This window comes from Ostrinia nubilalis, chromosome 8, assembly GCF_963855985.1.
Source record: "Ostrinia nubilalis chromosome 8, ilOstNubi1.1, whole genome shotgun sequence".
NCBI classification, from domain to species: Eukaryota; Metazoa; Arthropoda; class Insecta; order Lepidoptera; family Crambidae; genus Ostrinia; species Ostrinia nubilalis.
Genome location: NC_087095.1, coordinates 15,066,877 through 15,089,707, shown reverse-complemented (window position 1 = coordinate 15,089,707; position 22,831 = coordinate 15,066,877). Strand labels below are relative to the sequence as shown.

The following is a 22,831-nucleotide window of genomic DNA, read 5'->3' as shown; positions in this document are numbered from 1 at the left end:
TCTCTGTCTGTCGTAAGGTGACACACACAATAGGAAAAACATTGTCGTGAATGTGACCTTTGAATATAGGTACCTACATTGAATCAATAAATTATTCTCACATGGAAAATTTTACGAATCTGAGGACCGTCTGGATTATTGATTTGTGTGACTACGTCAGCTGCGGTTGCAAGTAAACGTGGCTGGATTTAAAGAGTTACACCACTTATGCCCGTTTTCACCATCAATCTCAAATTTTAAGTGACCCCAATGAAATCAAAATTATTCCTGTTATGTGTTACCATAGGGGTCACTTAAAAATTAGGGATTGATGGTGAAAACGGGCTTTAGACACCCACATTAGAAGAAGAAGAGAGAGAGAGAGAGAGAGAGAATAATTTAAAAAATTCTAGACATATACGCTGAAAAGCAGAAGTAGAGATTTTGAAAGAGACGTAAGCAAATATCAGAATGGAGAGCCATAAACTGAGACTTACTAAATGCGAAACTGCCTGTGTCGTTTTCACACTTAAACCACTTTTTACCCGACTGCACCAGAAAGAGGATTATGTTTTTAACTGATGCAGATGAAAGGTATTGAGATAGTTAACACAGGGATGAACATGGGATAGTTTTATCCCGTTTTTAAAAGGGTACACACGCGCGAAAAATGTTTTTAGCTAAGCTATAAACAAAAGCCGGTTGTAAATGTTTCAGATGTGAACCCTAATTAATTGTACCTTCGAAGTTTGGTTCGTATTTAATTCAGGGCACTAGTCGGCAGCCGATAGGTTAAGGTCACGGCGCTCGTTACAAATTCACGAAAACTTTTTATTGACAGCTCTGTTTGTTATGTTAGTACTTTCTAGAATGTGACTTTGATTGATTGCTATTGTAGGCTATTGTAGGCCCAGGTGTACGGGAATTTCGATCGCTGAGTAAGTGGCGAATAAAACCAATTTGCGACTTCAAATAACTATTGCAAATAGATGGGTATCGAGCGCGTTAGTAAACTATGCAAGGGAGCTCTGATTTATTTGTTAGTGCATATAGTATTTTGGTAATAAACAAATAAATAACATCAATTTGGTATCAAACAGTAATAATATTGAAAAGTACTCAATATCTAGAGTACTCAACTCTAAGAAACAATTTTGCGTTTAGTTAAGCAAGATACCATAATTATTGGAAACCAATAAAAGGACATATAGTATAAAAGATAAGTCTCTCTCTGTGCAAATGTAGGATCAAGAAATTCACTTATTAGACTAAGAGCTAGTGAAAGCCAGACCTATGTCATTTTATAAAAGCTGAAAGGTCGTCAGCGTATTCTGCCAATTTACTTAGTAATAATTAGAAGTAGTTTCCTCATCAGCCAGACAGTTTTGACAGTTCCAACTCTTTGCCAATCTTTTTAGGGTAGCTGCTAAAGTCACGATGACCCAAACTTCGTAATGCACCAACTTTCATACCTATATTGAGAGCATACGCTGACACTTTCAGCTTTTACAAAATGACGTAGGTCTGGCGTTCACTAGCTCTTAGTCTATAAGTATAAGCTAATAGATAGAAACTGCTTCACTTTAGAGGTTAAATCACTTAGGCTTGTTTACCCAGCTCTACTACTCTAGCTAAGTGCCACAATTTTGGCAACTAGAATACAGACGTCCAGGATTCCTTCATCCGGTGATGTCGTAACAATCTGTTCGCCTTCGCTGGGCAAAGACCCCGTACAATAGAGCAATCAGTGCGTCCGCTCAGACGGTTATTACCACTGATCCACTGCGGTAAAGTGAAGGCTAAACGTGATAGCAAACTTAAAGGGACTCCTCGCAAGGATTTAGATCTAAAGCAGTTTTCGGGTCCTAACGATATTAATAGAAATAAAAATCGCTTGCTGTATAAAAAAATAATTCTCGCCTCCTAATTACAATAGATTCTAAGATACGAGGTAATTGTGCGTTCACGGTGTCCCAAGGCGAGTGATTCGAGCCGATCGGTGCCGATGATGACGCTGTCATCACCAAGGGACCCCTTGGTTACGTTAGTCGTCGTTTGCCACCAGCACGTCTCCTTCCGCGTTTTGTTGGCTATATGATGATATTATCCAGTAAAGAAGTATTGATACAGCCTTAGGCAGTATACGTTTTTTTTAATTAAGGTTTGTTTTTTGCTGGTGCCCAAGAAACAGTTTTCTTTAAGCTTTGAATCGTAACATGGACCTCGTACAATAGAGCAATCAGTGCGTCCGCTCAGACGGCTATTACCACTGATCCACTAGTACTGCAGACAACACGTGATAGGTACAAAGGGACTCCTTTCAAGGATTAAAGTCTAAAGTGAAGATTTTTGACCTGAGGAATATCTCGACCGGGATCTCCAAGAGAATTATACGCTTTGTCACATCACAATAATGTCAATGTCATCCCTCCCGTGCCGCTACCATTCTACCTCAGACACTGACTGAGTGCTAGACCTTTAATAACAAAGTCCTAATCAATTCAGTTTTAAGCATTTGATTCCATACTTACCTATTCTCGTAAAATACCATACACTTTATGGACCCTTTTTATCCAGCTACGTGTCACGAAGTAGTTAACAGCCCTCTGATAAATCCTCCGCTCGAATATATTTTTTTTTTATAAATCTTTACAATACAACACAAGAAGTTATCAGAATAATAATATATGTACAGATAAACAAAACTTTATGGAAATTGCCATATTTACAAAACAGTTAGCAATCTCAAAGTATTCAAAATAATATCCTTAAGTGTTTATCGAAGACGTATCGAAAGCGAAGGGTTTGTAAGCAATGATACGTTACAATAATATTAGCCGACGGGCTCGGCCGCCGCGCCCATTGTCAAGAATCACTCTAATGTATGGAGGAAGACTCCAGAAACTTCTAAGGAAGAATAAAAAACGTAGGTGCGGATTACAAAACGAAGCCAAATATGCGTTTTAAACTCAAAGGTGACTGACTGACATAGTGATCTATCAACGCACAGCCCAAACCACTGGACGGATCGGGCTGAAATTTGCATGCAGGTAGATGTTATGAGGAAAGCATCCGCTAAGAAATGATTTTACGAAATTCTACCCCTAAGGGGGTAACACGGGATCAACGCGTACGAAGTCGCGGGCGGCCGCTAGTTTCAGGTATAAGGTAAGGATCGGTTGAATTACAATATGTCTACCGCAATTACACAAGGTAGACAGATGACCTCATAAAGCAGGAAGGCGATGGCTTCAGGCCGCTAGCAACCGGCCAGTATGAAAATCATTAGGGAAGACCTGTGTTCAGCTGTGGACAACAGACGTCCTATTGGATGAAATGATGATGATGATAACCAATCAAAACAAACAGAATTTTGTCTGAGATTTCAAGTTTTGGGCGTTGTTTCGAAATCTGAAACCGGTAATCTGAACTTTTTTCTTTATAACTAAAAAAGTAAGTGACCATACTACACTCTACTCGTATGTTGCTAAGGACTGGATTAAAACCGTTTAAGATTTCCCACGCATTCCAATGTCATTTTAAAGGCGATCTATTGAGGTCTAAAGTCAGTCGGCCGCTAGGAACCTAATAGTTGTAGTTACAGTCGTATATCACTCATTTGAGCACTGAAGTTATTGTTTTAATTGAAACGACAATGAACTGCCCACCATCCGGCTCGCTGGTAATAGGTTTGTTTGTGAAAAATGTTTCTGAATGAAAACTGCTGGAATGCCAACCTTTAATGAGCTGGCATATTATGTAAGACCATTGGCGTGTCTAGGGTTATTTTTCAGGGGTGTCCTATAGGTATATACTAGCGGCCGCCCGCGACTTCGTACGCGCGAATCCCGTTTTTCCCGCTAATTCCCGTTCCCGTGGGAATTTCGGGAACTCCTTTCTTAGTGCACCTCTACGGTACCTAAGCTACGTCCCTTCCAAATTTCAAGTGCCTACGTTTAGCCGTTTAGGCTGTGCGTTGATCTGTCAGTCAGTCAGTCAGTTTCTCCTTTTATATATTTAGATAACGTATAACGGCAACGACTATCCATAATATAAATGTTTAACGACGAAAAAGCTGTCCGAAATGTCTCAATCAGTATTACATATAGCCTTTAGAGCACGTTGTAATAAAAATACTAATCGGACAATCGTTCTGGAAAAAAATCGTTGATTTATTTTACTTAATGCGATGGGGGGCAGAAAAGTTTTCGAGTGGCGACCACGAGCCAGAAGACGTAATGTGGGCAGGCCTCCCAATAGGTGGACCGACGATCCAGATCCAGGCACCTGGATGCGGGAGGTGGAAATCCTTGGGGGAGGCCATTGCCCAGCAGTGGACGTCATTCGGCTGAAACAAACGAATGCGATGCCATCAGTTTGAAGGCCAGTTCCGGCCTACCCGTGTGGATTTATTATTGTATGTTTTGCGCAAATTTAAGCCTGTTCAAACCCAGTTAGAATCCTCCAGTCCGGGCATGAAATATTTATCATTTGTTCCGCTAACGCGTCCAGGGTCGGGCGCAAAGCTCCCTTGAGGCTAGATCACTACGCCATTGACAGAACACGTGGAAGGTAGAGTTTGAATTACAATGGATAGTACGTCATCGTGCGTAATAGTGGCATCCTTATCGAATATAACAGTCTATTTTCGGTGTAGGTGCGGGCGCCATAAATACGAATTGACATTTGTGCTACATTTATTATGTCGTTCACATAAACTACGGACGCGAAGCAAAACGAATAAGTGGATTTTGATAGGGAAGAATGACGCCTCGGTTACGCCATCGTTGGATATTGTTTATTATTATTGGATGTTACTACTGTCTTACTACAATCAGTTCTGGCATAGTTTTACTAACGATTCCTACAGTATCTACACACTTATTATTTCTGTCACCTTGAATTAAAAAGTAAACTTTATTTTAAAGATATGGTTTTATCAAATCTTTGTTTAATGTTTATTTGTAATTTTATTGGCAACCCATGGTCTACAGAAGATTGGTTTCTTTATTCAATTCGCACTTTCTCCATTACATTATCTGTGTCTCCTTCCTTTACTATATGTTTAGTGCTTGAATCAGTCAGTGCCTAAGACATGAGAGCGGCACGGGAGGGTAATTTTGTGACGGTCAAACGTCAGCTAACCTTCAGATTTGTATGCACTGTCACGTCATAATATAGATGACCCACGCTGAACTGTCCCACCATACTCAATGACAGGGGGGCGCTACCATCGTTCAACTATATGGTTTCCAACATGGCAAAAATCGGAACCAGCGAGCCGGTATTGACGGTGGCGCCCCGCTGTCAATGTCATGGATAGGACAGTTCAGTATTTTGGAACTATATCAGGTATCGCCTCAAATACCTCAAGCACTGAGTTAAGCTCTAGGCCAGTTTTTATTTAGTTATCAAATGTGTGTTGTAGTTCAACAAACATCTTTGTCCTCAGCTGAACCCCCACGTCAACGACTTCCAAAGGCGCTACGTCAGCGAGGTCAGACGATGCAGCGAGATGGAGAGGAAGCTCCGGTGGGTCAGCGGAGAGTTGCCAGAACCACCTCCTCCGCCCAAGCCTGGCCCTCGGTCGCTCAGTCCGAGGGAAATCAATATACTTGAGGTAAAAGAATCATTGGTCTTAGTAAGCTAGCGAAATTATAAATGTCAAAACCATCTTGCAGATTACACATCCCAGTAAGTAGTTCAAAAGTTCACACATGGTTTGTATCCCAAAAAAGAAACAAAACTATAAAAATTTTAAAAACCCCCGACACGAAAAGCTTATGTAAGTCAGACCCTTTATTCAGATCTTAATTTTTTATGTCACATTATTCTATTAAATAAGACCTTTCATTTGATACCCATTTTGAGGGAGTTGTTAAAAATATAATATGTTCCGACATTTTGTGGCGGCGGCCACCTTAGTCCGATTTTCATCAAACATAGCTAAAAACACTCCCGACTATTTCACCTTTAAAAAAAATCACCACTATTTCACACTTTTCAATTTTAATTGACTTTCAGGAAAGAATAGACTACATTGAATCAGAAATCCAAGAGATCACCAGAAACGCACAAAACCTGAAGACGGATTACTTATCCCTGATCGAGCTGAAGATCCTCATCGAAAAGACGCAGACCTTCTTCCAAGACCACTCAGCCCAGAAGAAGATTTCCACGTCTGTTGCGATATACAACAACGAAGCTCTGGGACACCTGGGGTTCATAGCTGGTGTGGTCGCGACACCCAGGGTGCCGTCTTTTGAGAGGATGCTATGGAGGATATCCCACGGGAACATATTCTTCAAGCAGTCCCAAATTGATCAGCCGTTGAAGGATCCTGTTACGGTGAGTTCTACACTCGCGAGCAAAAGTATGGAATCACTTACATGAAGTTGTTTCCACGCGATCTTGTGTACTAACGAATTTGTTAGTAACTAAAAAAGTAGCACCATTTTAAAGATTAAACTTTTAACTTTAAATTGATACCAAATTCATTTAAATCACACCGGTATTTAAAAAGATATCCCGGCTGATGTGAAGAAGTAAGAAAAAAGACATGTACCAACTGTTTGATACGTCGCGAGTTGCGGCCTATTTACCCCCTATAAAAGCACGTGTTTTCGGATTTTTGCGTTTACACGTTGATCCATACACATCTCGGCTTCTTTTGACTTTACCTGGGATTCTACACCTTCAAAAGCAGCACAAATCGTTGCACTATTGCAAGAAGGGCTAAGCCAGCGGGCTGTCGCACGTCAGCTCCACATAAGCCAGTCCTGGGTTTCAAAAGTTTTAAGACGCTTTCGGGAGACTGGTGGCTTTATCCCGAGACCAAGTTCTGAACATTGCCGGTGCACATCGCAGAGGGAAAACCGTTTTTTTCATGTCAACTTCTCTACGAAATCGTCATTTGACTGGTATCGACGTCCAGCAAGAGCTCAGAAATGTTCGTAGGATAGCTGTTAGAGAGTGGACAGTTCGTTTAAGATATGAGCAATAAAATTTGACTCCAAAAAGGCCTGCCACAGGCTGGAAACTGACGGCAGGTCGCCGACAAGCACGCTTTCAATTAGCTCGCACTCGGAAGGCAAGTAATGGAGGCGAGTTTTGTTATCCGATGAATGCAGACTGTTTTTGCAGTGCAGCAGTCGAAGAGGTCGGGTCTATAGACGGCCTGGGGAGCGATTTGTGCAGTCCTGGTTCGCTAAAACATTGGCTTATGGGGGTGGCTTGCTCGACTTCCCATCGAGATGTGTAGGAGCAAATTGAAAGCGTGCTTATCGGTGACCTGCCGTCAGTTTCAAGCCTGTGGTAGGCCTTTTTGGAGTCAAATTCTATTGTTTATATCTTAGACGAACTGTCCACTTGCTAACAGCTATCCTACGAACATTTCTGAGCTCTTGCTGGACGTGGATACCAGTCAAATGACGATTTCGTAGAGAAGTTGACATGAAAAAACGATTTTCCCTCTGCGATGTGCACCGGCAATGTTCAGAACTTGGTCTCGGGATAAAGCCACCAGTCTCCCGAAAGCGTCTTAAAACTTTCGAAACCCAGGACTGGCTTATGTGGAGCTGACGTGCGACAGCCCTCTGGCTGAGCCCTTCTTGCAATAGTGCAACGATTTGTGCTGCTTCTGAAGGTGTAGAATCCCAGGTAAAGTGTCAAAATAAGCGGAGATGTGTATGGATCAACGTGTGAAAGCAAAAATCCCAAAACACTTGCTTTTATGGGGGGTAAATAGGCCGCAACTCGCGACGTATCAGACAGTTGATACATGTCTTTTTCCTTACTTCTTTACATCAGCCGGGATATCTTTTTAAATACTGGTGTGATTTAAATGAATTTGGTATCAATTTAAAGTTAAAAGTTTAATCTTTAAAATGGTGCTACTTTTTTTGTTATTAACAAATTGGTTTGTACACAAGATCGCGTGGAAACAACTTCATGTAAGTGATTCCATACTTTTGCTCGCAAGTGTAGTTGTATTACCTACACTCAAAAAGTTTTCAGAAAAAAAAAGATAATTTTCTGATTTCATTTTATGAGTCAGGAATGAGGGCTATCGTTTTAGCGCTCACCAGTTAGCGCCACTGTAGAGTAAGGTCCTGTCACTTGCTATTAGCGAAGACAGTGGCACCAACTGGTGAGCGCTAAAGTGGTAGGAGGACTATCGCATTTGCACTCATCAAGATGGCGCCACTGTAGAGTAAGGTCCTGTCAATCGCCAGGGGTGCCAACTGTTAAGTATAAAAACGATAGCCCTCATTAAATACTCGTGTGTCTCATACTAACGTAATGTTTCATAACATCGTAAGGTTTGTCCCCGAACGAACATTCAACCATCAAAAGAGTAACCTTGATGACACCAAAACCTTATCTTTTCAAATAATGAAAAAGGATCTTCACGTGCCTTTGATTCTGACCTTCATGCCTAAGATAAAATATGAAATATACCTACTAAAACTTTGGTCGGTGATAAACCGACGAATTTCGATATCTAACAATCTACGCGAGCAAAACTGCTAACAGAAACTAGTCTTGCGTAATTACCCAATAATTTCCCTTCTAGTCAATTGCTCTAGCTAGTTCAATTAGTTACGATCGTTTTCTAGGAATTATGGCGGTCAACAAAGGGTTTTTAGATGTATTTTGCAACCGACCTTTAGTATTTCGTTTTTTTAAGAAATTGTCAGTTGATTCCCTATTAATAAAACTGTTGTAAAAATCTTAGAGGGGTTAAAATAGAGATTTTTCTAGGTTCCTACGCTTTCCTTCCTTATGCTTGTATCTGTCACCGTAAAATTGTGTATTCCGTTAGATTATAATTTGACGTAGTTAGATAACAATCTAACCTAACCTAACCCACTGTTAGTTTACAATCTCACGCGTAATATTATAAACTGACAGAGTTCCCAATTTCACGTTGACATATCTATCTCTACACTGAAATTCACCAAAATTGGTTACAATTTTAGGATACAAACGTAACAGACAGAGTTACGCCTAATTTCATTTGTGTGAATTACATAAAGTGTTGCCAGTATTTTACTTGCACCTTCCATGAAATTTTAATATATCAACCCCAGCTTTTACGTCGACCTTTGGCTGTGTTGACGAACTTGTAGAGGCCATTGCCCAAATATGCGGCAAATGTCATCGCCACGAATATAGAAGCCATACTCGACACGCCACTCCCTGATGTATTTGACTGGTATATTTAGAAAGAAATATGGAAGGTTATGCCTCAAATACAGATAACCATTCTTTTTTGTTGAAAGTTAAAAATTCCACACCAAAACAATAAGTAGGTAATTAACATAACATTATTTATTATCATTATGTCACAAGTAACATCCTTAAATTCAAATTCAATCAAATCAGACTTCCAAAATACAACAACAGACTGATTCCACATAGGTAACGAAATCTCTGCCCTGACCAAGAATCGTACCTGGCACTCAATAATGTCTATGATATTCAACTCGCCACTGCTCCATCGCGGCATCGACCTGTCACAAATAACTGATCATTAGCTCGTTGTTAAGCCTAAATGCTACACACATAGGGTGTTATTAACTACACTGGTAGAGCTCTTTAGTGTTAATTGCCTCCTCTTGATTACATCCAAAGTCGTGTTGTTATCTTTTGTCATCACAACTTCAATAAAATTAGATACATTGAGCTTCAAGAAAGAAGCCTGTTACTTTATAAAGTATCGCTTTTTGTCAGTACTTATGTAGAAAGTGGCACTCAGGCCTAACAACACTTTAAACTCAATAATAGATTCTAAAAACAGATTTGGTTAAATACATGAAGATGCCCTGGAAATGCATCAAGTTGGGAAGCGCTGGACACAGGCCGCTACCAATCGATCAACATGGAAAGCATTGGGGGGGCCTATGTTCAGCAGTGGACGTCCTATGGCTGAAATGATGATGATGATGACATCAAGATGATTCAACTGTTCCTGTAGATTTTGATTACACTTAAAATATTAAAGCCGGGTCTCCAGCGCGTGTCTTGCCCTATATAATCAACAAAAACATCTCAACATTCAACAAAATTGTCTACAAAAAATTTTGAATGTTGACATGGTTTTGTTGATTGTGTAGGACAAAAGGGGGTGTGTTCGGGAAAGCCTTCGAGTTGCAATAGTACCTTAAGTTTACCACCGTACTCTCTTTATTAAGGAACACTTCCGCTCTGATACATCGTTTGATAACGACGTTTGATATATCTACAATACCACGTTCAAACATAAAACAATTCGTAATAGTGCTTCCATTCATTCTATTCCATTCAATAATTCAATAGAACGCCGACATATCGTCATAACGTCGAATCGAATGCCGACATGGTGTCAAGGGTTTGATTCTAAAAACATTAACTGGTTTAGTCATCATGCCAGAATCATCCAAAATCATGATTACGCACAACAATCTTTCAAATGCATGCCAAAACTAAACAGCAGATAGTTTATTGTGCTCGAAAATAGTTCATGTTCATCATTAATATAGATGTGCGTCAAATTGTTTTATGTGGTACATAAACGCGGCCGTAAACCTTTGTCTCCGCGATATGACTATCAGTTATCACCGGCCATCATCACGGCCTAATAACTGTAGATAAATAACTAAAACTAGCAAGCAAACTAGTCCAAAGCTAGTAATAATATTAAAAGCTAAAATCTAACCACTCATATTGTAAACTAGGGACCCGCCCCGGCTCCGCACGACTGCATTGAATTTATATGTACCTACTGATACACCTTCTTCTTGAATCACTCTATCTATTGCTGAATACCTCATTAAAATCCGTTTAAAAATTTAAGCAAACAGACAGCGAGAGTGACTGTTTTAAAATTCATGTAGAGATTGAGACATCCCAACTAATATTATAAATGCGAAAGTAACTCTGTCTGTCTGTCTGTCTGTTACGCTTTCCCGCTTAAACCTCGCAACCGATTTTGATGAAATTTGGCATAGAGATAGTTTGAGTCCCGGGAAAGAACATAGGATAGTTTTTATCCCGGTTTTTGAAACAGGGACGCGCGCGATAAAGTTTTTCTGTGACAGACAAAATTCCACGCGGGCGAAGCCGCGGGCGGTAAGCTAGTATTGGTATAAAAAAAGCTAAACAGCATTCTAAAGCTGGTAGAAACTACACGTATTTAAAAAAAAACAATGAACGATTTCCAGTAAATTCTAGTCCTATTTTATGTAGTTTATAACGTTTAAAATGTAATGCGTATACGCACCTACACGTGTTCTTATCTAATTTAAAAATAGGTCAACAGTATTCTGCAATTTGTAAGGTGCGATCAGCTGATTTATAAGTGTTTTGCTGAAAGCAAATCCATTAGTGTAAAGAAAAACAAAGTCTTGTACGACCGACTTCTCTATTATATTATACCAATGGAAGGTTTCCTTATGCCAGAAACAAACTGTTGAAAGACACAAACCTAATTCTTAGGTGGCATGCCATAGAATAGCTTTTAACCTTGTGAAATACAACAAGGTAACATCGTTTTAACTCTTACTACTCTGCCTTTAAAGAACATATTTCAGCTGTAAAAGTCATTGAAGTTCTTCAATCGGTAGACGCAAAGAAATCATAGAAAACTGTTGCAAAAAAAAAATACGAACTCTAGTATAAATTACGATATAACAAAAAAATATTTGGGCAAAGCCCGCCCGACCTTCACCTTACCTAGATAAAATCATCAAGTCTAAAGTTTAGGCAGAGAAGTTGTACAATTTATTTATAGATCTTAAAACGTTCACATGTACTTAAGTATAGCTTACTAAAATGTCATCAAGAGTACCAATTCCGAACTAAAATCATTCTTTTCATTCTAAAAGTTGTATTCCAGCAGTAATTGCCGTATCAAACGAGTATTTCTATGTCAGCTCCGTGATTACCACATTGATGGTACCTATCTGTGGTAAGATCAAACGTAGTTATTAAAACGAAATCAGTAGCAAGGGGTGAGAACGCCACAAACCCTGTATTATGCGGTGGCGGGAAAGGACATGTGGTAGCCGGTCGTTGCCCTAAGTTTTTTATTGATTTTTCTATTCGTTAACTACTTGGAGCTTTTGTAAGCTCGTACAGTTAGGCTGGAACGCTTCTTTGTATCAAATCTGGTACTTAATGTTTGATTTAAAAATATTATTTGTGGGAATTATAATTAGTAAATCGAAGTTGTTTTAATGATACTACGACTAGTCATTTGCTGGTATTAGTGTCGGTCTTGTTGTTTTTTAGGAAACGATCAAACGATCGTTTCCTAAAAAACTCTTTAATTTTATTTAGAACTTTTTATTATTTTACTTTATTTAGAATTTTATTTTATTTACTGTAATCATGGGAAATGCCTTTCTTCCAATAGACTAATAAAAACTTTTCCTATAAACTTTTCTTAACTTTAAATACGCACTTTATTGTCGACTGACTGAGGATGACAATAAAGCTAACGAATAGTGATATTGTGAGTGATATTAGGACAAGCACACTTAACGGTTAGGGTAAAAAAAAGAATAACAGTCACTGATAAGAACTTGAGACGATAAGTGTTATTAACTTATCCATCCTGACCTTTGTTTCCAGGGTCACGAGCTCCAAAAGACAGTTTTCGTGGTGTTCTTCCACGGGGAGCAGATCAAGCTCCGCGTGAAGAAGGTCTGCCACGGGTTCCAGGCCACGCTGTACCCCTGCCCTGCCACCTTCAAGGAACAGCAGGAGATGCTGGCTGGCGTCGACACCAGGATTAAGGACTTGAAGATGGTATGATTTATAGTTGTACATAAGATCGTTCGTTTCAGCCAAATGAAGTCCACTGCTGGACAAAGGCCTCCTCCAAGGATTTCTACAACGACCGGTCCTGCGCCGCCCGTATCCAGGCACCTCTCGCGACCTTCACCAGATCGTCGGTTCACCTAGTGGGGGCCACACTACGTTGTCTGGGCCGTGGTCGCCACATATCTGCCCCATCGGCCATCAGCTTTATACAGTACTAGCTTTCCGCCCGCGGCTTCGCGCGCGTGGACTACATTATCTACATATTTTACGGAACCCTATTTTTTTCCAAAATAAAATTTAGCCTATGTTACTCGTGGATAATGTAGCTTTCGAATGGTGAAAGAATTTTAAAAAACGGTCCAGTAGTTTTTGAGCCTATTCATTACAACCAAACAAACAAACAAAGTTTTCCTCTTTATAATATTAGTGTAGATGATGTACGAACCCTTCATGAAAGCTTGTTATGAGTGGGTTCGTGGTCCTAAAGATATAAAATTGATCAAAATTCCGTCGTTTCTTAGCCTTATGAATAACTTTTATCCATCTATCGACTATTGCCAACTTTTCCATTCATTATCTTAGTACCTACTTAGGCATATTTATGTACATAGCCACAATAACAACTTAAAATAATGTTATCCGAGTGCAAACTCAATGTTACTAGAAATTTGTAAATACGAGTATCTTGTAAACAGTTATAAAAACTATGTAGGTATATCATTTACTCGGTAACTGATGACCTCATGCCATTTACTTCAACTGCTTATGATACCTTGACTTTCCACAGACTGCAGACTTTTTGTCGGCCGATAATTTAGTCAAGCTGTTAATCAGTATGAACATTTTTAAAAGTGCGCACATTACACCGAACTAGTATCGACTTTTTTTTATTCACAATGAGGAAGCTCTTGGCCTGTATCTCACCTGATGGTAAGTGATGATCAGGCCGAAGGTGGAAGCGAGCTTCACCCGGAATCCTCAACCAAGGAGGAACTGGCTATCTTACCTCTAACTGCCGGAACACAACTATGCCGTTAACATTGTTGTTATGGCGACAGACTTATATAAGATGGTGGTAGCTAGCCAGGCGGACTTAAAACAAGTCCTACCACCAACCAAACCGAACAGAAAAATCTGCCCCTATTGGGAATCGAACCCGGGACCTCTGCGTCTGAAGCAGGTGGGCTTACCACTAGACCATAGAGGCGTTTGACCTTCACTGACTGATTTAAATTAGAAGTAGACCAAACTATCGGCCGATAAAAAGTCTTTAGTCTACGGGGGCTCATATCCATTATCTGTTTCAAGGTTCTAGAACAAACGGAGCACCACCGGCGACTGGTCCTGGCTAACATAGCAAGAGACATCAGCACCTGGATGGTGGTAGTGAGGAAGGAGAAAGCCATCTACCACACTATGAACATGTTCAGCATGGATATTGTGAAGAAGTGTCTTATTGCTGAGTGCTGGGTGCCGAAACGGGACATGCCTTTGATGCAGAAGGCGTTGGACGATGGCGTGGTAAGAATTTTATTTGAAACCTCTACAGTTTTAAACAATAAAGAGTTTACTACAGTTCAAGTACCTACTTTAGACTCTCTACTAAGATACTACTGTAATCTAATTAATACCAGTGATTGAATACCTTTACCACAGACAATTTATTACCAGCCTTTACCAAGTTTTTACTTAATTTAAAGTAGTAGGTTAATGCAGAATGAATACATAGAATAAAATGAGTGTTAATTTAGCTTTATTTTTAATGTACCTAATTAACATTGCAGAAAGCAAGTGGCAGTCCAATCCCGTCCATACTGCACCACGTCCCCACCAGAGAAATACCACCGACGTTCAACAGGACCAACAAGTTCACTAGGGGCTTCCAGAACCTTATCGATTCCTATGGAATCGCCAGCTATAGAGAAGTTAATCCAGGTAAAGTATATTCCATTGTCCGACGAACCTTGTTTAGTTTTCTCTCAAGTTCCAGTAGTTACGGGACTATTTCCACCTCTCGTTACCGCCGCTGCAACTCCTGTATAGCCAGGATCTACAGCTTGACCGCCAATAAAAACCTAACCAGTGAAGGTCAAGTTTGTGCAGTGGGAAAGTGACTTGTCATTTGACCTGCAAGAAGGAATTTGAACTTTTGACACTAGTTTCACTCTATCTTTCTCCAAAGCTCTTCAACCATTAGAGTCGATTCAATTTATTTATTCTAGTTTTAACTATGTTCCTACATTTTCTTATCTATTTCAGCTTTGTACACAATTATAACATTCCCATTCTTATTCGCCGTAATGTTCGGGGACGTGGGCCACGGGCTCATCATGACAATATTCGCCGCCCTCCTCGTGATATACGAAAAGAGATTCGCGAAAGTGAAAACAGACAATGAAATATGGAACATATTCTTCGGTGGTCGGTACATTATACTTCTGATGGGTATATTCTCAATATACACTGGCTTGATATACAACGATTTTTTCTCGAAGTCGCTCAATATTTTCGGTAGCAGTTGGAAGAATGTGTACGACGGTGAGACATTAGAGAACCATAAAAGCCTTGCTTTGGACCCAGCGGAGTCTTACACGCAGTCTCCGTATCCTTTTGGATTGGATCCTGCATGGCAGGTGAGACAATCTTGCCCTATGTGTAAAAAATAACTATTCATAAAGCGGCTTTTCCATGTTTTTAACTAAACTAATATCACTCCGCTAGACATCCCTAGCTAATTTCTCTTTGGCGGTGGAAAACGGCCTTTATAGTTCTTAATCTCTATGTAATGTGGATGACGTCATTGCATTAAAGAAATATTTTCTTTGCAGTTTGCAGAAAACAACATTATATTCCTCAACTCCTACAAGATGAAGCTATCAATAATATTCGGAGTGATACACATGGCGTTCGGGGTGACATTGAGTGTGGTAAACTTCAAGTAATTAAGAGTATTCATAGAAATAGACTTAGTCGTGACCTTTTTTATTGTTTCATCGGTGATTTGGAAGATTAACCTTTTGGTTTTATATTACAGCTTCTTCAGGAAGACAGAAATGATATGGCTGCAGTACATCCCACAGATACTATTCTTGTTGCTGCTGTTTTGGTATTTGTGTATATTGATGTTCATGAAATGGACCATGTACTCTGCGGTGGCGACAGGTGATTATTGCAAACTCTTTGTCGCACTGCACTTCTCAATTAACAAGAAAAAAATCAACCCCGTGATTATTGTTGTTGTTTATACCACGGATATCTTAAACAAAAACAACAAAACACACACGTTAATTTCCAGACAGTAATTTGACCATTTTATTATGCCAATATCTACCAACTACTAACTGCATAGTTATAAAAAGACTGCGCATATTAAAAATAGAGCTGCAATTAGTATTTGCATACCACAACGTTAGAAGCCCCAGTGGAATTAAAAAGGAGTGCAGTCACGCAGGTTCTCTAGAGACCTTTGGGCTAAGTTGTGTGATTGTTGCAGTCACGAATGATTATACACAAGTAAAATAGTATCCAGAACTTACTGAGTAGTGTCTTATTATGCATCTTTTGCTATGAATGGATAATTAGATGGAGATTTATTTGCAAGAACTTCAGTCAAAAGGTTATTTTTCCTGCGAGATAGGTAAATGTTAGCGAGGCCTTCATTTGAATTTTGCATACATACCTACCTACTTATCACATGTAGGTGGGTACTAGTATGCAAATGTTGCAATGAATGAGAAGAGTGCATTCAATTAAAATATTTTATTTCTCCACTTATAGGTATTCGTACCTATTACCATTACACACATCTAGTTAAATGTTACCAGACCATACTTGACAGTGCAAAAAAAAAACAGTTTTTTAGAAGTCGTGAAAACAAACTTATGAAACCTCTTTATGTCCAGACCCAGCTTACGGCACCTCCTGCGCCCCGTCTGTGCTGATAATCTTCATCAACATGATGCTACTAAAGGAGTCTGAGTCAAAGGCACCCTGCCACGCGTACATGTATGATGGCCAGGATGGTCTCCAGAAGACTTTCTTGGTATTCGCCCTATTGTGCGTCCCGGTGATGCTGTTTGGGAAGCCAGTGTTTAACATACTGGCGGCTAAGAAACTAAGAGTGAGTGTGATGAGGACATTTTGCGTCCATCAGTTGGCGCCACTAAGGTCACTAGCTATGTAGTGGCGCCAACAGATGGACGCTTTACAATGGTTCTAATCCTGGTGAATGCAAATAGAATAATCCTGCTACAGCTTCAGCGGTCACCAGATGGCACCAGTGGATAGCCCACTAAGAAATAACAGGACTTAGGCCCTTTTCACATGTTCCGGTTGCCGGCTAACCGGCGCCGGGTACCCGGTGGTGAAGTGTATGGGCATGCCGGATTAATTACGCCGGAACATGTGAAAGCTACGTACCATGCCTATACACTTCACCACCGGATACCCGGCGCCAGTTAGCCGGCAACCGGGACGTGTGAAAAGGGCCTTACTCTACCTACAGTGATGTCAACTGGTGAATACAAGTCCATCAGTTGACGCCACTATTATATTAAGGTCACTAGCTATGCAGTAGTGGCGCCAACAGATGGACGCTTTACAATGGTGCTAATCCTGGTGAATGCAAATGCAATAATCCTGCTACAGCTTCAGCGGTTACCAGTTGGCACCATTTTTAGTTTACCCACTAAAAAGTTACAGAGCATTACTGTGCAGTTATGTCAACTGGTAAACGCAAATACGGTAGCCGTAGCCGTAACTGATTGATTCATTATTGTATGATTAGTGGTTCATGTAAAAAAAAATCATGAGTTTTTGTAAATTTTGGCTGTTCTGAATCTCAGTAATTACCTACTTCGTTTTGCGTCTAAGTTTTTGATGTACGTTAACGATTCAATATCAGAATCGTCTTTATTTCATTATAACTCAAAAGTCTATTGAGGTGTATCATATTTTTCTCAGAACTATCGGCAAGGGGTCGAAAGCGGTGACGTCACGCCTGAAGAGGAGCCGCAAGAGGCAGTGGGGGAGATGATGATCACGCAAGCCATCCACACCATCGAGTACGTGCTGGGGACAGTATCGCACACCGCCTCCTACCTGCGGCTGTGGGCTCTATCGCTGGCGCATGCTCGTGAGTTTACTATACTCAACATCAAATAAATCGCACCTTCCGCGACGCGAATTTTAAAGATTTTCTTCTGACACAATCATGGTGCTCTAACAATATTGGTGTTATTTGAAAGCCCAATAAATATCCTTAAATTTAATTTCCTAATAAATGATTAACATATACCATAAATGTGACTTGAAAAATGACCTCACTTTGGGCTCACCTGTGGGATCAATTAGACCAATTTTCATGGTTATAAAACCAGATAATGACCTCACGTGTCCTCTTTAACAGATGGATAACGATTAATCCCAACTTAACAGTTTTATAGCCATAAAAGTTGGCTCAAGCGTAACTACCTATTTTTCGAAGAAGTGACTCTGGATCCTACTAAAGACACATTTTTGGGGTAAAAACCTTTCCTTTAATGAAATTAAGTTTAGAACTAGGCTTTCAAATGGTACCAATGTTGGTGGGAAGTGAGGATGCATACTTTTGAAAAGTGCTTGTTGCGGGAGGTGCGATTTATTTGATGCCGAGTGTATTATCATTTATCTTGTATCCAGTGATAGAGAGTTGATAACTTTGTTTTGATTTTGTTTTAACGAGCTGACGGTGTAACGGTGTGGGAGAGGCTTAGTGGCTGGTGATGAAAAATGTGTGGTTTTTTATTTTAATTTTGTTTCTCTTTTTAGGGTTCCGTAGCCAAATGGCAAAAAACGGAACCCTTATAGATTCGTCATGTCTGTCTGTCTGTCCGTCCGTATGTCACAGCCATTTTTTTCCGAAACTATAAGAGCTATACTGTTGAAACTTGGTAGGTAGATGTATTCTGTGAACCGCATTAAGATTTTGATGCAAAAATAAAAAAATATTGGGGGCTCCCCATACTTAGAACTGAAACTCAAAAAATTTTTTTTCATCAAACACATACGTGTGGTGTATCTATGGATAGGTCTTCAAAAATGATATCGAGGTTTTTAAAATACTTTTTTTCTAAACCGAATAGTTTGCGTGACAGACGCTTCCAAAGTGGAAAAAAGTTGGTCCACCAAAAAACATATGATGTACTACTATAAAAACTACCAACGAAAATTGTTTTGACGAGATCTAGTAAGTAGTTTTTTTTAATACCTCGTAAATCGTAAACCGCTTATTACCGCATAATCTTTCATACAAATAACTTAAATTAAAAAAAATAATTAAATTCATAAATCAATGGTACGGAACCCTATGTGCGTGAGTCCGACACGCACTTGGCCGGTTTTTATATCACTGCACCTACCTATGTACGCTGTATTACTGTGCAGAAGACTGGCACCGGCTGAAAACCAGCGCTGCATGGACCTAGTGCCGTACAGCTTACGCTGAGCCGGATGCCCTTGTCACCTTATTCTTAATAGTTAAGCTGTGTTAATGTGTTTTTTTTTTGTTATGGTGACAATAAAGGTTTATTTATTTATCTCTCAACTCAGGTTCTAGGTTCTTCTACCGCGTGGGACACGTTACACGTTTTGTGTCCCTTTGTGTATTTATAGGATAGTTTAGATCCTATTGAACATACTAATTGTTGTTTTGATAGAAGAATCGAAAAGGAGTCATCCTATGCACACTGCTTAACAAGAACTTATGAACTTCTAACGTCGGTTTGTGGATAAAAAACGTCCTACATAATCCTACATTTTAGGAATCCCTATGTGGTTTATAATTCTGAAAGTAGTTTTAAGCAGAATACATATCAAATTATTTTCCAGGTCCTGTAATAGCTTAGGTATTCTACAGTTAATCTGGTAACTTATCTTAATTTCCAGAGCTATCAGCAGTGCTATGGCAGCGGGTGCTAAAAATGGGCATGGCGCCTCTGGATTCCGAAGGCCAAATGCTTAGCATTGGCTTCTCGATACTGCACGGGATAAAGATGTTCGTGATCTGGGGCGTATGGGCCTTCTTCACGCTGGCCATACTGGTGCTGATGGAGGGACTCTCGGCGTTCTTACACACGCTCAGGTTGCATTGGTGAGTGAAACCTAAGAATTTACTGTTTGCTGCTTTGAAGATGTTCGCAATTGTCAGAATTTTAGGGGTTCTCCACACTATAACAACTGTATTGATCCGAGGGTTAGTGTTCTTCCATACAATCTGGTTTTTACGTTTTTATTTTACGTTTACTGCCCTTCAAAGCTATACCTCGAAACTACTCAACCTTACTGGATGGGTTTCACTGGAAGTAAAACTGTTACAGAAGTTGCAATCGTGGTAAGATTATTATGTCCCGTTTTACCACTGTGTTTCTGTTGTCCCCATGATTTCAACACCAGAAAGATTGATCTTTTTTTTATGCTAGAAAAGGCAGGTATTTGAACCGCAATCGCACCTGATGTTAATTGAGATGCAGTCTAGGATGGTACATAATAATGCTGCCCTGTAAGTGCCTATTCACTCTCGCCTTGAAAAGGCCCGGATTATAATGTTCAGGAAAGACAGATCGTTACTACCTATCTACGTTTTCTTCTAAAATGTAATTGATAAGAACATAAGTAGATAACGTTAGTAAGTTACACTAAGTTACAGCGGTCTTTCGGTCCTACAGCTTGTCTTTCGTATTTCCAGGGTGGAGTTCATGAGCAAATTCTACGAGGGTCACGGGTACGCCTTCCTGCCGTTCTCCTTCTCAGCGATGCTGGAGCATGACGAAGATGAGAAACCCTCGGAAACCAACGGAGGCCCGCCGGAGTGACGCGGCCCTCCACGATATATCTCTAGCAATAATTAAACCAGTATCATCGAGTAAATTTTCCAAATTAGTTAAGATTAAGTTTGGCCAGAATGACAGAGGAATAATGGGGTCATCTGCAGAAAGAGATGGTAGCATTCAGGTAACCTATAAAAGGTACCTAACTAACGAATCTTTGCGAGTCTACACTAAAGGGCAAAATGAATCTGTAACAGAAGCAATCTCTTCAAAGGAACGCAAAATATGTAAAAATATGATTTGAAAGATTTCATTTATTTTAAATACATACACTGAAATAAAATGATCATGGTTAAAGGTCAACCCTCCACTTGCGGTACTCGCAAATTGGTAGATGCAAAAAATATTTTAAGACAAACGTATTTTTCTATTCAAGAAATAAAAGTCAAAATAGGCAAACTGGTAGAGTTGGAAGTAAGTATACCTATAAGATGACCCCTAAGAAACTGTAAGTAATCGATAGTGTGCTGTTGAGTTTAGATTAGAGCAAGTGTTTGTATTTTGAAATTATCGTTAGTACGAGTACATATTGTAATTTTAGCATTGTGTTCAATGAGCGACATGATATTATAGGGTTACATCTAATGACGCACGCCTGATAGAAAAATACAAGTGATCATATAAATGAATAGTTATATTTTTGTGCAATTTTAATATGTAATTTACAAGAATTTAATAGTGCCTTTATCAAATCAAGTGCTTTTCATCACATTATGTGGGACTCCGAGTAATCCATGTAGCAGGTAGCTTTCCCGAAAACCTCATGCGAATCATATTCTAAAGCCAGAACGCACAGATGAAAAAGAAATAGGTAGATATAGCTAAACCTAACGATGCAAAAATGAAATAGCCACACCTGGACCCAGCCAGGTAAAACCACTAATGCTGAGTTCACACGAATGTACAACACTTCAAAAAAACAGGAGGTTCTTAATTATTCAGTTATTTTTTTCCGTAAACTCGTCAATGAGAGGCGTAGTTTTAACGTAAATATGTAAACAAAACTATACTCAAATCAACATTACGCACAAAACATGGGCTACTTTTTGTGATACTTCATATTTTGATGAACTCGTTTTTAATATCGAGTCAAATATAAAAATATTCATTGATAAAAATCGTTTACGATTTAACAGATTCTTTGCATCTGAAATCAAGCCGAACCACAAGTAAAGAACTTCCTTCATGTACAGTATCGTGTGAGCTCAGCTTAATCTGAATGATTTTTTGGCTAGCAATATGATAAATGGTATTGAGCAATTGAACATGAGTGAATTGCATTAATCTACGTAATTTTTGTCAAGGATGTAGTTCGTAAAGGCATGATCTTGTGATAATATTCACATTAATTAAAGCTAATTAAAGTCACACACAATAGACTCGTAAACTGTAATGTAAGTGAATTGTTTAAACTAATATAATCGATAAGTTTAATAAAATATTAATTATTTTAATTTAATAAGAGTTTTTGTTACAATATTTTATTATTTCTATAATCGTTTAGCCAAAGAATTGTGTTTAAAGCGAGTTTGTTGAAGTTATTTTATGTAAATAAAATTTAATTGGTGCCTTTATATTTATAACAATAACAATGTAGTTCAGATTAAGCTTGTTCCTGGACAAATCTAAATTGTGAGGCTGAGTGATTAATAATAATACTTTTGTAAGGAATGTTTCTAATAGGTAACTCAAGTAGTAAATAATGATTTTCACAAGACAAAGATAATCCAACAAAACGCTTGTTTTTATTTTTTGGTACCCAACAAATGTTTTTTCATTCTTTCTAAAAGCCTCTAAACAAACTTTTGTTATAAGAGTGTTTTAGAGGAAAAATTGTATTGTAAATTAGATGCAACATAGTTTAAAAGTTTTGATATAGTCTCTCTATGAAAACTTTTGCACTTTCACATCATAATAATAAAAATTATGAAGAAAATCTTTGCATTGTGATTGTCATTAGAACGTCACTGAGGATCAAACTGTGTCTTTACTAAGAATTTCTACCACATATCATAATAAAAGAAACCAGCCGTAAACCTTATGGACTTTATTGACTTTATGTAGGTACACGATATCAAACCGCACATTACATAACAATTTACACCGGAATACGCAAACAGACAGAATAAATTACAACACTAACTTTACATCATTCCTCAATAAACGAGTTTTACCGATAA

The 22,831-nt window shown here is 39.1% G+C and overlaps 1 protein-coding gene across 1 annotated transcript in view; it reads left to right on the top strand.

The window, feature by feature from the left end:
- LOC135074008 (V-type proton ATPase 116 kDa subunit a 1-like) overlaps positions 1–22,831 on the top strand; it is a 37,620-nt gene extending 14,789 nt beyond the window's left edge. The window contains exons 3-14 of the mRNA XM_063968306.1: positions 5,432–5,599; positions 6,004–6,327; positions 12,595–12,771; positions 14,095–14,307; positions 14,571–14,721; positions 15,046–15,419; positions 15,615–15,724; positions 15,821–15,948; positions 16,689–16,906; positions 17,749–17,920; positions 19,711–19,915; positions 20,510–22,831. Coding sequence (XP_063824376.1) covers positions 5,432–5,599; positions 6,004–6,327; positions 12,595–12,771; positions 14,095–14,307; positions 14,571–14,721; positions 15,046–15,419; positions 15,615–15,724; positions 15,821–15,948; positions 16,689–16,906; positions 17,749–17,920; positions 19,711–19,915; positions 20,510–20,636 — 2,367 coding nt within the window. The 3' untranslated portion in view covers positions 20,637–22,831. The remainder of the gene's footprint in view (positions 1–5,431; positions 5,600–6,003; positions 6,328–12,594; positions 12,772–14,094; positions 14,308–14,570; positions 14,722–15,045; positions 15,420–15,614; positions 15,725–15,820; positions 15,949–16,688; positions 16,907–17,748; positions 17,921–19,710; positions 19,916–20,509) is intronic.